The 12,850-nt window shown below is 47.3% G+C and overlaps 1 protein-coding gene across 1 annotated transcript in view; it reads right to left on the bottom strand.

Annotated features, from left to right (window-relative positions):
* Positions 1-2,346: 2,346 nt before the first annotated feature.
* CORO2A (coronin 2A) overlaps positions 2,347-12,850 on the bottom strand; it is a 100,250-nt gene continuing 89,746 nt past the window's right edge. The window contains exons 8-12 of the mRNA XM_060236982.1: positions 12,388-12,484; positions 9,152-9,264; positions 8,953-9,043; positions 5,529-5,785; positions 2,347-3,791 (exon numbers count right to left, since the gene is read on the bottom strand). Coding sequence (XP_060092965.1) covers positions 3,660-3,791; positions 5,529-5,785; positions 8,953-9,043; positions 9,152-9,264; positions 12,388-12,484 — 690 coding nt within the window. The 3' untranslated portion in view covers positions 2,347-3,659. The remainder of the gene's footprint in view (positions 3,792-5,528; positions 5,786-8,952; positions 9,044-9,151; positions 9,265-12,387; positions 12,485-12,850) is intronic.

Raw genomic sequence — 12,850 nt, 5'->3', positions numbered from 1 at the left:
AGCATTAGAAGTGGTTTTTAAAAAGTTTTATAACAAGTATTCTTCCTATAAACTTTTGTAAAGGAGAAGTATGAGGGTGACTGAATGGATTCCTTTCCCAGCCTTCACATAATGAAGGTCAACAATGGGATTTCACCTGTTCTAAAAGAGCATGCACAGCTCCAGCTGCTAGATGAATGTGTGTGTGAACCTTGCATGTAGCACTGTTTGGAACACTTGTGAAAGTCACTTGGTGAGTAACAAGAATCAGTCAAGGAAGCAACTCCAAAAGGATCAGAAACGTTTGAGGTAGTTGCTAGCACAGACTGACCAGTACAATGGCACCAGTAGTTCAAGGGAAGTGAGTGCAAATCTCATCAAAGCCACTTATATATTTCACTGAAATTTTTGCTGGATTCCATGGCTTGATCCTGTTCTATGAGCAGCAGCGCCTTTCCCCCAACACAAGAGGCCCTAGAAGGCACCTGTATGAAGAAAGCATCGCCATTGGAAAGACATCTGTAGGGTCTGTCTTGCTGTGTCTAATGAAAAGAACAATCCCCGCAGAGTGGTAAAGCTGCAGTACTGCAGTCCAAGCTCTCTGCTCATGACCTGAGTTTGATCCCAGCAGAAGCTAGGTTTAGGTAGTCAGCTCCAGGTTGACTCCCATCCTTCCCAGGTTGATAAATTGAGTACGCAGCTTGCTGGGGGGAAAGTAGATGACTGGGGAAGGCAATGGTAAACCACCCCATAAAAAGTCTACCAAGAAAACGTGATGCGATGTCACCCCATGGGTTGGTAATGTCTGGTGCTTGCAGAGGGAATGACCTTTACTTATTTTCCTAGTGCATGTTCACGCATAGGATATTTCCCTCCTTTTAAGAAAGAACATCATTCATTTTTAAAGTATAATTAGGCACTGTTTAATAAAGCATATCCAGTTTGCCATTTACCGTATGTTTTTCTCATCTTCCCACCCTACATCTCTCATTTCCCGCTGCCAGTAAAACATACATGGGTAAACTACCTTGAAATGCAGTATCTTATAATTTAACATTTTATACAGAAGTAATTTTTAAAAAATAAAATTTCAAGAGCTGATTTTGATAGCCTTTGTTCGCTGTCAGTAAACAAGAAAGCCGTTAACGCACGTAATTTTTTTTTTTCAAGTAAAGTTGGGATTCACCAGTCCCCCTTCATAAATGGCTAAAAACTTTCATTTGCTGATCTGGTACAGAATGCATTTTTTTCTTACAAAAAGCAAATCAAAAGTATGTTTCAAACACATTGTAAAACTGACTTAACTGTCATCGACCAAATATAAATAATTTAATTTGTTCTGTAGGTGAATGGAAGGGGAGAGGGATGGAGTGTAAAAAATAAGACATGCTGATTGGGCCACTTCAGCATCACTCCCCAGTCCTACCTAAGGGTCTTGTAGCTTGTTCAAAAAAACTGCCTAGAATACTTCCGATCAGTTGCCTAGGGCAAAGGGGGATGCTAAATTCTGCTCTGCTTTCCTGCCAACAGCTGATGAGTACAATTCCACCTTCCTTTTGAAAAGGATGGCATTAATCATAACTCTGGCACCTATGCTGTCCCTGGGCCTCTCGGTTTTTGTTTTCAGATAGTGGCGTGGAGGGGACAAATCTGTTAATGAGCTAATGATTAGAGGATATAAAGTCCCATGATACCTCGATTGCCTCTCTGCTGACTATAGTTGGCAGTGGACATGGCCCCCCTGGATGAGTTCCTGATCGTTAACACAATCTGTTCCAACGTCTTCATTTTAAAATGCAATGAGCAATGACTATGAGACATTGAATGTTCAAAGGTCAATTCACTTAGAATGCCTAAAGGCCTGGTATCAAAATATGGGTCTGGCTTCCTTAAGGTGCCCCCTATACCCATCAGCAGAATTCTGTAAAACCGCTTTCCTTGGTACTTTTAATAGAAAGTTAGCTTTCTTTACTTAAGGGGAACACTGAAATGTTTGAACTCCAATCGAGGAAAAAGTACACTGTGCACTCTGGAGCAGGCATGCTTCCTGGGCACAATTTTTTAATCAAGCGTTGGGGTGCTCTTTGAACCGCTGCTCTTTCATAAAGACTTTGCAGAAGGTGAGCAAAAGATAACTTTCTAGCTCAAGAGGCAAAAACCCGACCATTGCAGACCCATCTCTGCGCACACTGCTGTCGGACTGAAGCACTTTGAGGACTTGGTAAGTGCTAGCTACATATAAAAAGTTGTCCGAAATGTTTTCTATGACACAGTCTTCCATTTGCTTGCTATTCTGTCTTCCAAGAATGCTATGAATGCCTAGTTTCAATTTCTGGACAATTCTTAAGTCTAGGGGGATGGTTTCACTTTTACAATTGTGTTTCGAGCACTGCGGCTATAGATAATCAGTGCTTCTAGTCCACATGATCAGAAAGAAATGCTTAAAAGTTTATTAGTTTCAGAAAGGCCTCCCCACCACCATCCAGGATCTCACAATCTTTGGACAACTGTAGCAGTCAGCCCTGAGACAGGCAACGGAAATTATTTGGATGGCAGTGCTTTGCATAGACTAGCATGGAAACAAAAAATCGACAGGCAACAAGGGAAAATGAGAGAAGCTCTAGGCATCGATGCACAAAATGGAAAGGAACCTGGAAGAAGAGCACTACCAATTTGCCATGATTGTTAATTGAAAGACTTCAGTGCTCTGAAAAGCGAATAAAAGATGGGATCAGCAGGGCATTTCTGCAGACATCGGACTGCGCTGCCCGACTCTTGGCTTTGGTTTGCTGTCCAGAAGCAAGGAAGGCAGAAGGAGAAAAGAGGCAATCCAGTGACTGCTGAGCTTGAGACAAGAAGGAAGTTGTCCTAGGGAACGGGAGGAGGACTCCCTTGCTGGCTTTAAGGCATGAAGTGATCCCAGGAGGAAAAGACTATGAGAAGCTGGAAGATGACTGTAAGGACATGGGAGCAGCATGCACACTCTGGCTGCAACTTGCTCACCTCCGGCGATAAGACTTCTCTTCTTGCTCTGCTCGACAACTAAAACGTTCCTTTCAAATGCTTGGCAGGTCTCGCTCCTCCACTACAGCCTATTAGTCCTCCTCTCAAAAGCGCATGCTTCCTTTCGACAGCGAATTCCCGAATAACCCCTTCCTCTGCTCCTTACCTCTGAGACACAACGGTATTTGCAAAGGAGGTCTGTAAAGCTAATAGGAGACAGACGACCTTGACCTGCATCCTTATCAAGCCAACTCTGAAGCCACCCCGGAGCCATGGCTGGTCAGGGCAACACCTGAGTTGTTTTGGGGAGCTTCTACAGTTCAGTACTGGGCAGCCCTGCAGGGTCCAAACAAGCACAGATGGAGGTTGTGGGCTCTTCAGTGAAAACACCAGGCACACAAAGGCACAGAATGCTGTCAGGGGCCTCTGTCTTCACCTTCAGGCTGCTCCACCTTTCGGCCAGGAGGGGACGATGACTCTGGGTCCAATTGTAAAAGGAGACCCTCATAAAGAGAACTAAACAAAGCACCAGCGGCAGCCCCCAGCTCGCAAGAAACGGGCCAACGGTTGCCAGCAGAATCGGATGTTTCTCCTCCTGGGCTGTGATCTCCCAACAGTATTAAACTTGAGGCCTCATTTGCCCTGCAGCTGAGCTACCTTCCAAAAGCTGCATCTTATCAGAACCTGCCCGTATCCATGTGAACATTTTTGATTTCCAGCTCGAGTTGTCTGATCTGGACGTCCCGCTGGATCAGTGTTTCCCGAAGCCTCCGTATTTCTTCCTGCTGTCTGTAGAACACCTGCAACAACTGGAAAGCAAACAAGTGCCTCTGTCATTGAACTATCCAGGGCTCATTTTGCATCAAGAGCTCCTTTGCATATTAGGCCACCCCCCACCCCTGATGTATCCAGTCCTGGAGCTTACAGTAGGCCCTGTACTAAAAGCCCTGTCAGCCCATGGAGGATTGGCTGCATCAAGGGTGTGTGGCCTAATATGCAAAGGAGCTCCTACAAAGTCAGCCCTGGGCTTATCTATTCCCCCATGAACTTCAACTTGCCCAGTGTCTATCTGGAATTATACAGAACCAAGGAAGGAAAGGGCTAGGAGCAGGAGAACAGAGACCCAAATTTGGCAACATCCCTTCTACCATAAGGGTTAGACACAAAACATCCCAAAAACTGCTCCAGAGAAAACATTGGTATTGATTACAACATGGTGTAAGAACCTATGTATTGATACTGGTCAAGGGCTGGTGTGGCATAGGGTTTAGCAAGGCTTTTTTTGAGCAGGAACACAGCACCAGCTGGCTTGACATCAGGGGTGTGGCCTAATATGCAAATGAGTTCCTGCTGGTTCTTTTCTACAAAAAAGCCCTTGGTGGTTAGAATGTCAAACTGGAGTTAAATCCCCTCACTGAAGCCTGTCAGGTGATCTTTGGCCTCTCTACCATTTCACACCTGCATGTACCCTTTGCAAGGTGGCTGCTGTGAGAATTAAGGGGAGGAATGGAGGTTAAAAGCTGCATTGGGTCCTCAGCGAGAACTGCAGTTTATACATTTATTATCTCCCCCCCCCCAAAAAAAAACCAATGCTTGCTTAGAATCCCAGAGCTAGAAGGGGCCATCAGGCCATCCTCCTGCTCAATGCAGGATCAGCCTGGAGCATCCCCAACACATGTTTGTCCAGTCGCTGCTTATAGACTGCCAGTGAGGGGAGCTTGCTTAGAACACCATCCACGTGGGCACAGAGGAACTGGCATAGTGATGAAGAGCTGTGTTCCTCCTTGGGCATACCCCAACATACCAGGACCATGGCACACCCAAAGACCCTGTGACCGTGTGAATTCCTTGAATTTGGAGCACAAGAAGGGGTGAACATTAGAAGATGATGATATTGGATTCATATCCTGCCCTCCACTCCGGATCTCAGAGTGGCTCACAGTCTCCTTTATCTTCGTCCCCCACAACAGACACCCTGTGAGGTGCGTGGGGCTGAGAGGGCTCTCACAGCAGCTGCCCTTTCAAGGACAACCTCTGCTAGAGCTATGGCTGACCCAAGGCCATTCCAGCAGGTGCAAGTGGAGGAGAGGGAATCAAACCCGCTTCTCCCAGGTAAGAGTCCACGCACTCAACCACTACACCAAACTGGAGAAGCCATGTTGGATCAGGCCAGTGGCCCATCCTGTCCAACACTCTGTGTCACACAATGGTCAAAAAAACCCAGCACCATCAGGAGATCCATCAGTGGGGCCAGGACATTAGCCCTCCCGCTGTGGGTCTCCCCAGCACCAAGGGATGAAGACGGAAGAGGCAGAATGTGGCACCATTTCCCCCCCCCACACACATGCAGGAGAGGCTGTGCCCTCATTGTGTGAGCTAGCAGATTTCATTATTTCCAGTGATCACGGGATCCCACCGGACGTGTCCTGGTTCCCCACACGCCTTGTAGAGGCCAAGAATTTGGCCTCCCATGGTGCTTCACTCAGCTCATTTCCAGTTTAGTTTAAGCAGGTCATCCTAATGACGGAATCTGCTTTGTCCTGTACCTCATTTTCCGTTTTAGGCGGAGGACACTCAAATACATCGAAGCCATTCGCCAGCCTCATTCTCTTGTCTTCCTGGCCCCTTTCCTCTGCTCTCCGGTTCCCGCATTTCTCTTGGATCCTGCTTGGCTTTTCAATGGTTTCGGGCACCTTGCTCTGGTACAGCACGGGCTCTGTAGCTTCCGGGGATGACTCCTCGGAAAACGGAGGTAAAGAGTTTAAGATGACAGAACCGGGTCTCAGGGACATCAAGACAGGGCCTGCAGACAGGAGAAAAGAATATGATGTGCAAAAATCAAGAAAATGGCAATAACATCCAAACAGCAGTGTCTGAAATGCAGCAACAGCCATGAAGGACAAAAAAAAGGAGATCTTTATTACTCTCCAGGAACAAAGCCAGGGTATTTTGCAGGCAGAGTGGGTATATGTTGCATTGCCCCTCTCCTCCAAATAAATTAAAACTGAGATTTGAAAGAAATGCTGGGGTCTGTAGAAATCACTCAAATTAAGCAATTTTGCAGATATGCACTCTCATTTAACTTAATTCTATAGAATTCAGCACCCATTTATCCTCCAACAGCCCTGTGGCAGGGTCTCAGCAAGCGAGAGAACTTCAGGGCTGAACAGTGACAAGAAACTGGATCTCCTCTGTCCGGGTCTGTGACATGACTCACTTATGCACCAAAGAACTACTCATGCACTGTCTTGAATTGGTGTAGTGGTTAAGTGTGCAGACTCTTATCTGGGAGAACTGGGTTTGATTCTCCACTCCTCCACTTGCAGCTGCTGGAATGGCCTTGGGTCAGCCATAGCTCTAGCAGAGTTGTCCTTGAAAGGGCAGCTGCTGTGAGAGCTCTCTCAGCCCCACCCACCTCACAGGGTGCTGTGTGGGGGGTGGGGAGGTAATAGAGATTGTGACCGCTCTGAGATTCGGAGTATAGGGTGGGGTATAAATCCAATATCATCTGAGAGAGAGAAAACCCCAGGGGATCTTTACCCTTGTTCTTTCAAGCAATGTAGGAGCTATTTTTCGTTGCAAGGGATGAGGATCTCATGGGAAGGGCTTGGGGGGCCATGGGCCCTGCTGTCAAAGAGCAGAGCCTTTGAACAAGCACAAGCGACATTGTGGGAAGAAGCTGCGGGAAAGTGACTCATGCACCGCTGCTATGTAACCTGCACACTTTTTTACATTGTCGGGAAGACTCCCAGGTGACCCTACAGAGCTGGGGTGGGGAGGCAGATTCCCTTCTCTTGTATTAAACTCTGACAATTACTTTTACCCATTTTCCATAACAGAGATGTGTTCACCTGGAGCCTTCAACCACAGAGCTTTGCCCGGCACCCACTCGTTCTAGTTTCAAAGGGCCAGATGAGATTTTTTTTTTTTTTAAACTCCCTTCTCAGGTGCACCTGAGAACAGAAGGTTCTAATCAGTCACTGGAAGCTCCAGATATGGGGAGGGACTGTGACTAAGTGGTAGAGCATCTGCTTGGTAAGCAGAAGGTCCCAGGTTCAATCCCCGGCATCTCCAACTAAAAAGGGTCCAGGCAGATAGGTGTGAAAAACCTCAGCTTGCGACCCTGGAGAGCCGCTGCCAGTCTGAGTAGACAATACTGACTTTGATGGACCGAGGGTCTGATTCAGCTTCATATGTTCATATATGTTCAACACTTCTAGCTTGGCCCAAAGGTGCCATATGAATGTGCCCTCTCCCCACACTTTTATTCTGTCTGACACCACTGGATTTTATAGCAATGATCATTGCTGTGGATATACTACTGTACAAGTTCTTGTATTGGACTGGGAAGTAGCTAATCATGCCTTTTATTATTTTAAGCACAGACAGAAAGCCACCTCAAGAGCCTGAGAATGGCCGCAATATAAATCTGAGAATTAAGAGCCTCTTTGTATACTTAAACCAGGCTGCGGGGGTTCTCTGCATCTTCTTCGTGGTCTCTGTGCATCACACTTGTGGGATACTGCGCCTGCGCTGGTCCCCTGAGCAGAGGATTTGAGTGACTTTGACTTGTCAGTCTTGGAATTTCCCCAATGATTGCTCATCTGCCTTCTTATCTATAACTCCATGTTCACAATTGCACAGAGCATTTACTCTTGCCAGATGTAACACTATCCCATCAGCAGTTATCTATGGTAGATATTTTAAAAAATCCCACTCTCATTAAGACTTTGTACGTGCAACTTAAAACAAGTTGATTCATTATCCCATATTCTTCTTTACTGCTCCCAGTATAATACTACATGCCTTAGGATTCTAGACCCAGTTCTGCTCAATATGACAGATTGCTCGGATGCTGCAAAGGTATGCCATCTTCTGAATGACTTGTCATCTGAAATAACTGAAAAGGTTGCTTTATTCTTGAGGCTGGTAATCAAGGACCAGTTGTCCAATGTATAGCTGTATATGACTGGTTTATTTTGTTATTTCTGCATCTCTTTTTTGCCTTATTTATAACCTGATATATGCCAATAAAGGCTTGTGTTTGTTTGTGTTTACTTTGACTTATCCACTGAGCAATGCAGCCATTCACAAGTTCTTCCCTCACTCTGTGCAATAAAGATATGCTCCCTTGCTTTACAGCTCTTAAGTCACTGACTGGAGTCAAAATTGGGACAGGCTGCCTGTGGCATGCATAATCTTACCCCTTTTTTGTCTCAGGATAAACAGGTTTGGCAGGTTTCACAGTGTCGGAAACCTGTAGAACGTGTTTGAGCAGAGATTTATATGAGAAAATAAATGCATGTAAACCCCAGGGGGAAACAAAGCCTCTTATAGCCATTTCAGCCCACTAAAAAACTCCAGAAGAAGAATTGAAGAATTGCAGATTTATACCCCGCCCTTCTCTCTAAATCAGAGACTCAGCGGCTTATAATCTCCTATATCTTCTCCCCCCACAACAGACATCCTGTGAGGTGGGTGGGGCTGAGAGAGCTCTCACAGCAGCTGCCCTTTCAAGGACAACTCATATGAGAGCCATGGCTAACCCAAGGCCATTCCAGCAGGTACGAGTGGAAGAGTGGGGAATCAAACCTGGTTCTCCCAGATAAGAGCACTTAACCACTACACGAAACTGGTTAGCGTACTCTACTGACTTGGAATCTATTATAACAGGAGGGAACTGCTATCAGCCCAATGCAACTTCCTTGCTTTCCCATCCCAGCTGCAGCTGGAAATGCTGCTAGTGCACAGGGGGCCCTCAGGAACAATATGAAGGAATGTCTGTAGTGGGAAACTGCATACAGGGAAAACCACACTCCCCCAAATCCACACCCCGCTCCCAAGACCCTTTCCACTAGCAGCAGTTTACTGCAGGGTCCAAACCACTGTCTCCTGCCGGGCTTACTGTTTAATTACAGGATGTGGCTGAGGAAAAGATTTAGATTCTGCCTCTTCGGTGCAAAGCCTGACCTTTATTGATGCCGTTCAGCCATTCTTCTGCTGTCAGTGCTGGCTGGACTCCAGCTGTCAACGGGTAGATGTCTTCCTGGTACGATTCAGACTGAAAGACACATCAACGTGCATGGAGGACCTCCAAGCAAGCTGCTTCTTCAGGCACCCTCCCTCCCAGCGCAGCGGCTGCAGCCGTGCAACCAAGTTCTCCACTCACCCGCCGAGGCACGATCATCGAAACAGGCTCAATCAAGCTCTTCATGGGAATCAGTTTGTAGAATCGGAAGATCTCGCAGGAAGAGACATCCAGGCCTCTCTTTGGCATGGTTCCTAAAGAACAGGAAGATGTCCTGACCGTGGGACCCATTTCCCACTCACCTTGTTTTGGTCTTGCTGCTCTTTTCCCCTGGTGGGGCTGCTGCTGGATTTTGCACGAGTTGCCCCGCCCCTTTTCAAGTTCCCCCGTGGCAGACGATTCTGCCTGCTGTGAACCTGAAGAGAGGCGGAGCAACTCGCTGGTCCGGGGCAGTTTGCGCGAAATCCAGCAGCAGCCCTGCGGAGAAGAGGAGTGAGAGCAGTGTAAGGTTAGTGAGAAATCGGTCTGGATCAAATCACATGTTCACTGGCACACCCAGGACTTGGAGCCCTGCCTTCTGCTTCACCGCTACAAAGGAGACGGTGCAAGATTTGTAGGCAAGAAGCACAGGGACTGCTTTCTTTCTTTTGGGGTATTTTTATGCGCATGTGTGTGTGTACCTGGAAGTCATGGCAACCTCTGGCGACTGATCCCCACAGGGGGCCTAGAGGATATTCTGAGAGGTGGCTGAATAAAGCCTGCCTCTGTCCTCCCAACTGCTGGTACTCCAGGGAGGTCTCCCATCCAAGGACTTGCCAGGGTCAGCCCTGTGACTGAGGTCTGATAAGATTGGCCTTGCCTGGGCTATCCAGGTCAGGGCAGTAGAAGAAGTGCTTTCGTCCAGGAAATGGCAACCTTGCTGAACCTGTGGCCACTTCTGAAAACTCGAGGAAAAGGCAGAGTCATCCTAAAATGGCTGCCGTGGATGGGAGGACTGCAGCCAATCATAAAATGGCTGCCACATAAGGCTGGGGCCAATCACAAAATGGTGGGAGGTTCTAAGTCAAGCATGTACCTATAGTGGAGGCAGCTGTTTCTGAATGATGCTCCTTGAAGATAGTGGGCTCTTCTGAAACATCTGCTTCAATGAGATGCAGGAAAGTAATGACTGGCTCTGCTTCGCAGAGGAGACTGCAAATGTCAGGAAACCCATTTGTGGGGTATTATGGAACCCATAGGCACCATGTTTGTGGTTTGCTGGCTTAGTCTGTCTTCCATCCCCATTTTCCTCTGCCCCTTCCCTAGCCTTTTCCTGCTCTCAGTTCTCTCTGGAATTTAGCTTCCTTCCCTAAAAATATTTCAATTTTTGTTCACAACCCTAATGCAAACCCACACACAAGGGCTCTTCCACACTGGGTTTGGCTCCTGCTCACCTACTCAACCACAGTAGTCTCCCCCCACCTTACACATGCAAGGTTATTAGCTGCTTATTGCTCTCCCAGTTTTTCTTCAAGTTTTGTGTGGGTTTTTTGTGTGGGTTTTTTTTCACACCACTTTAAGGGGGCTGAATAAACATGGGGCAAACTTGGCAGAAAAACAGCAACAACAAAATGTGGAAGAGCTACAGCCAACAGTACTGAGGAGGAGAAGAACTGCAGATTTATACCCTGCCCTTCTCTCTGAATCAGAGTCTCAGAGGGGTTTACAATCTCCTATATCTTCTCCCCCCCCTCCCAACAGACACCCTGTGAGGTGGGTGGGGCTGAGAGGACTCTCACAGCAGCTACCCTTTCAAGGACCACCTGCCAGAGCTACGGCTGACCCAAGGCCATTCCAGCAGGTGCAAGCAGAGGCGTGGGGAATCAAACCCAGATCTCCCAGAGTCTGCACACTTAACCTGGAAGGGAGGGGGAAATCACTAGTCGACCATTCAGCCTCTATTGGTCTACTCTGTTCTGTTCTCACCCATGGCATAATGAAATCTGGAAAGCGAGAAGTGGCGCCAAAACAGTCCTTGCTGCACCTTCCATCCCAGAGGGAAAGATTTTTTAAAAGAGAAAAAAAAAGGTTCTCCAGGATGCAGCCTCGCCTTCCCCCTGGGGTAGCTGGGCCCCTATCATCAAGCTTCCAAAATAGAAAACAGACAGGCCTCCCTGACTAGGTTAAAAAACCTTTTGAGCCTTAAGTTAAGACTCTCGTCTGCTTTAGAGCTTCTATTGCAGGGGTGGCCAAACCTGCTTAATATAAGAGCCACACAGAATAAACATCAGATGCTTGAGAGCAGGAAGGAAGGAAGGCAACAGATGGGGGCAGGAGAGGGGTGGAAAGAAAGCAACTTTAAAGGCATTTTCCAAGCTGCCAGCTGGCTTGGCAAAGTGATTTAAAGGGACAAATGCCTTTTACAAGTCAGCCAACGGAGTGGTGGGGAGAGGAGAGCCAGTTTGGTGTAGTGGTTAAGTGTGCGGACTCTTATCTGGGAGAAACGGGTTTGATTCCCCACTCCTCCACTTGCACCTGCTAGCATGGCCTTGGGTCAGCCATAGCTCTGGCAGAGGTTGTCCTTGAAAGGGCAGCTGCTGTGAGAGCCCTCTCCAGCCCCACCCACCTCACAGGGTGACTGTTGTGGGGGAGGAAGGTAAAGGAGATTGTGAGCCGCTCTGAGACTCTTCGGAGTGGAGGGCGGGATATAAATCCAATATCTTGAGAGCCACACAATATGTGTATAGATCCAATCGGGCAGCCGTGTTGGTCTGAAGCAGAACAAAGGAGTCAAATGGCACCTTCAAGACCAACACAGTTATTCTGAATTTACATTCTGAATAAAACTGTGTTGGTCTCAAAGGTGAAACTTGACTCCTACTTTGTTCTACACAATATGTGTGAAAGCCACACATGACGCCTGAGCTACAGTTTGGCAACCCTTGCTCTATTGGACCTGCTTGTGGCTTCCTGAGTTGTACATGTACTGCTGATGGGTGAGGGGTATGTGATACCTGTACACCGCTTGGAGCACCAACTTGGAAGACAAATCCTTTGCATGCACATAAAAGCCCTGTATTGTGCTTGCACATTTGGACAAAGAGAACAGAGGAAAGAAATCTCATCAGAACGGTATTTTTAAAAGGTGGATCAAACTCCCAATATGAAGATGCTCTTCTCTGCTTGCCTAACAACTCCGTCTGCCCTCTCAGTGCATTGAGAAACAGCAAGGGACAAGCCCTTAACTGTGTGGCGCAGCTGTGACAAAGCCCAAAGAGAAGGAGAGCACAGTCAAGCCTGTTATCTGCCCCCGACCAGCTGCCTGGGCAGATCAGTCGCTCACCCATTTATCATCACCCCAGGACACATCACCACTCTCAAAACTGCTGCAAGCTTACCGACTCCTTTCTGGGGTAAAGGGGAACGGTATTCCATCAAGTAGTTGAGGTATGGCTTCTCCAGACTTATCTCATAGTACCGGATGTTTCCATCACCCTAGAGATAACGAGAGACACACACACACACACACAAAAGAGGTAGTGTTGATCTCCATGTTGCTTCTGACAAGCCACTGAAAAGAAGTCATTTTGATTGTGGACACTTTTCTGTGCAGAAATTGTTGTTGCCATGACAAAAAGAGGACAGACAGGGCCCTCTGTGAGAAAGGCAGCCATAGCAGAGTAGAAGTCAGGCAAGCTGGATCCTTCCATGTGTCGTCTCCTATGTGTCCCCATGTGCTGGCTATTATCACCATGTAGCCATTTGTTTGCTGTCCTACCCTTTATGATGACCGTTCTGAAACTGTCCAGAACCCAAATCTTTTCCGCAGAAGTATTTTTCTCCCTTTCTCACAATACAAGA

This window comes from Heteronotia binoei, chromosome 4, assembly GCF_032191835.1.
Source record: "Heteronotia binoei isolate CCM8104 ecotype False Entrance Well chromosome 4, APGP_CSIRO_Hbin_v1, whole genome shotgun sequence".
NCBI lineage: Eukaryota > Metazoa > Chordata > Lepidosauria > Squamata > Gekkonidae > Heteronotia > Heteronotia binoei.
This window is presented reverse-complemented; position numbering and strand designations above follow the sequence as displayed.